Source organism: Monosiga brevicollis, genomic scaffold (assembly GCF_000002865.3).
Source record: "Monosiga brevicollis MX1 MONBRscaffold_3 genomic scaffold, whole genome shotgun sequence".
Lineage (NCBI taxonomy): Eukaryota > Choanoflagellata > Craspedida > Salpingoecidae > Monosiga > Monosiga brevicollis.
In genome coordinates, this window is record NW_001865040.1 from 2010430 (window position 1) to 2014060 (window position 3631).

Genomic DNA, 3631 nt, shown 5'->3' on the forward strand with positions numbered 1-3631 from the left:
AAGCCCAAATGGGCAGGCGAGGAGTTGCCTGTGGCCAGATGTCTTCAGCAGGACTTTGCGCTGGGCATCCAGCACGTTGGCAGCGATGGGCGGAGCAGGATCGCTGAGAAGAACATCTTGCTCACTCTCACTGTGTTCGCCCGCTGTATTGTGTGTTTCACTCTCACTGACTTCGCCAAGTGGGGCTGAGTTTGCATGCTCACTGTGTTCGACAGGATGTGAAATGGCAGGGGGTGAAGCAGAGGGCGGAGAGGGATCGGAATGGGTTTGTTGTGTACCCGATGGATATGGCAGCACCATTTGAGCGGGTGTAGGTGATTGCACCAATGGCTCAGGCGTGGCACTGCCGTTTGTGTCACCGTCACCATCATGCGCGGGAGGGGCGATAGGGGTGGGCGCGCGGAGTGCGGTGGAGCGAGGAGGGGAGTCGCTTTCGTCCGAAGACATGGTCAAAAAATCCGATGGTGTGTTAGGAATCGAATGATGTGTCTGCCCTGTGGACTCGGGCGAGGGTTGTTGCTCCCCGCTGCCATTTGGCTCAGAGGGCACCGATGCTGACAAATCCTCGGTCACAGGGGCCGAAGATGTGGCAGTGGCGGCGGCAGGCATTGCCGCAGCAACTTGAGCAAAGGAGCGAGGGCTGGATGGCGTGCGAGGGGTGCGGGGAGAAGCATTGGAAGTGTTTCCGATGATGGGATGTTGCTCCCCACCGCCGTTTGACGTCCTGGTCACTGGCTCGGCCGCGGGCACGACGGCACGTGCCGAAGACTCGGTCGCACCGGCAGCGGGGGACGTCGAGGGCACATGAGACGAGGCATGAGCGGTAGAGGCAGAGTGGTGGGCGCGAGGGCGAAGCGGGGTGGTCACGGGGTCAGGGAAAACATGGTTACGGTCGTGGTGAGCGCTGCCATGTTTCGTGTGTTTTGCAGAACGATGAGTTTGGGAAGGCGAGGTGGTGGTGTTGCTTGGAGGTGATTCGGCACTCGGGCGCTTAGCACCGCGGACCTGGGTCCAAGAATCCTCGCCGCCGGACTCAGTGGCCATGTCCGCGGGGCAAGCAAGCGAGCAAGCGAGCGGACACGGTGGGAGCGAGGGCGCCGCCAAAACGCGGGCCGCAAAGAGCGGGGTTGCAGATTTTGTCTGACAACGTGGTTCACGCCAAGATGATTGACATTGATGTTGGCCAAGGCATTGTGCAGGGCAACGAGCTATCGCCCTTCTTCTTTGCCCTGTACTCCTGTGAGGTCCTCGGCCTCATCGACGCCACCACTGACTACCGCTGCAAGATCAACACCTAATTTATTTAGAGGAGATCATCAAATACCTCGACGACATTGTACTGATGGGTCCCGCGGAGGACGTGGCGGCCGACGTGGAGATTGTCAAGGCTCGTGCAGAGTCTGCTGGCCTTCATCTGCAGCCCAGTAAGAGCCGCTTCTACATGCCTCGCCACCATCCCGCTTCCATCACTGCTATCAAGTCTGTCTTGCCAGATGCCGTGCGCGAGACGGCCAACACGGGCATGACGGTCTTGGGAACACCGATTGGCCGTCGCGATTGGATGAAGAAGCAGCTGAACGACAAGGCAAAGCACATTGCTGGCAAGCTCAATGACATGCTGACGACCGGTGTCTCGCTTCAGGCCCTCCTCACGGCCATGCAGTACGTGCCTAGCCTTATCAACCACCTCTACACGCTGCCCCCATGTCTCACGTCGGGCTTGTCCGAGCTCCTGAACCGTGCTTGCAAGGACACCTTTGTCAAAGCCTTTTTTGCCAAGGTAAACCTGTCTGCACCAGCCGGAGGTGAAGGTCATGACGTTACGCTGGAACAGCTCCTGGAGGCTCGCCTCTTCACGCGGGCCAACACCGGGGGCTTTGGCCTGCACGACTTGGTTGAGCGCGGTCCGGTGGCTTATATCTGCAACATGGCCAAGCTGGCCACTCGCTACCCTCGGGTCTACGATCGACTTTTGGAGGATGCATCGAGGGCTGCCGACTTTGAGGCCCACGTGCAGCGAGCCGGCTTCCAGATGGCCACGGTCAAGGACGCGGCGACCCAGCGACCAGCGGAGATCATTGCCCTCCGCTCCAAGGCGGCACTTGACGACCTGATGGCCAAGTGCGCGCTGGACCTGCAGCAGGCATATCTGGCCTCACGCGAGTGGGGCGTCAGCACAGTCTTGATCATGCGGGGTCGGGACAAGTTGCGTCGCTTGAGCGACACGACCTTTGCTTGCGGTCGTGTCCATGATGGGTTTTGGCCTCCATGAACTCATCAACGTCAAGCCGACGGACAAGTGCCCGCTCTGCAGCAGCAAGACACCTCAGCCGCGACTAACCCGCGAGCACCTGCTGACCTGCCGTCCCATCAAGCGACACAACGCCCTTCGCGACGAGATGGGCCGCCTGCTCAGGTACGCCACCCTCTCCCATGTCTGGGTGGAAAAGTCTGGCTACAACGCCAACGGTCAGAGCTGCCGCATCGACCTGCACTGCCGCAACCCCTTTCCCGGCGGTGCACTGGGCCCAGCTCTGCCCGACCTGGGCATTGACGTGACTGTGCGCACAGCCCAACCCCCGACCACCTCGCAAGCCTGCATCAAGGTGGGCGCTGCCCTTCGCCGAGCCGAAAAGGAGAAGCGCGACTACTACACCGGTTTCAACCATGGAAAAACTCTGATCGTCCCTGCGGCGATGACGACGTAAATTAGGTGTTTGAACCTCAGAGCTGAAAGCAAAGCTGTGCAACCCCGACATCAAAATCACGACGGCACGCAAATCAACACAAGAGAACAAGACATTTTCATCGGCTTCTATCATGCCGAAAAGTACAAGCGCGAAGAATCACGCACAAGGAAACAAAAATCATGAAAAACGACTAAGTATAACTAGAGATACGGCCATTTTAACCACTAGACACATAAAAAGGCAGTCACACATCACAACTACTGTTAGCGTCAAATCCGTGCTTCCACGCATTTGAACACTCCCACTGCTTTCGCACACACTCAGCATCGGTCGCTATGGGTCTTCCTATTGGTATTCCATAGCTACGACGACCTCACACATTGACACCTACTTTTGGACCCCCTGGGCTTGATCCTCCTCGTGGCAGTCACATGAGTAAACACCGCGTGTGACGCGGTCCCCACGATGCCTGGGCAGCTGCCCTGGGGCAATAAGCTTGTGGCTACTGTTGTTTCCCTTTGTTGTGACACCTGCGGTCGGGCACGAGTTGCACTTTCCCTATCCTCGGGATTGAGCGACTCTACAGCTATTCTAACGGTGCACCTGGTCTGGTCACTGTGAATGCTTGCCGACCGCAGCTGGTTCAATTGACCTCAAGACACCACCAAAGCTTTCGCTCCGCTCCGACGGACGTCTCTCAAACCTCTCTCAAAACGCTTCCTCAAACCTACGCGCTTCCTCGCAACCCAAAGACGGCCTCCAGACGTGCTGGAGCCTGACATGGTAGCGATTGAAAACTTCGATCGACCGACCGCCCTTCTTCAATCTTTGCGCTGGATAGCATGTCCTCGCGCACCCGTTCGCGAACTGGGCCCCCTGGCCAAGGAACCCACGAGCTTAACTTGGAGTCGGACACGGAACCTGACACAGACCCTGTCGCG

At 58.3% G+C, this 3631-nt stretch overlaps 1 protein-coding gene across 1 annotated transcript; it reads left to right on the plus strand.

Annotated features, from left to right (window-relative positions):
- Positions 1–1342: 1342 nt before the first annotated feature.
- Positions 1343–2873, plus strand: MONBRDRAFT_23123 (uncharacterized protein; the record flags this gene model as incomplete). Its single annotated transcript, XM_001743117.1, has 5 exons — positions 1343–2245; positions 2289–2416; positions 2451–2517; positions 2572–2606; positions 2714–2873. 5 exons carry the CDS (start codon positions 1343–1345, stop codon positions 2871–2873), a joined length of 1293 nt encoding a protein of 430 aa, XP_001743169.1.
- Positions 2874–3631: the final 758 nt, after the last annotated feature.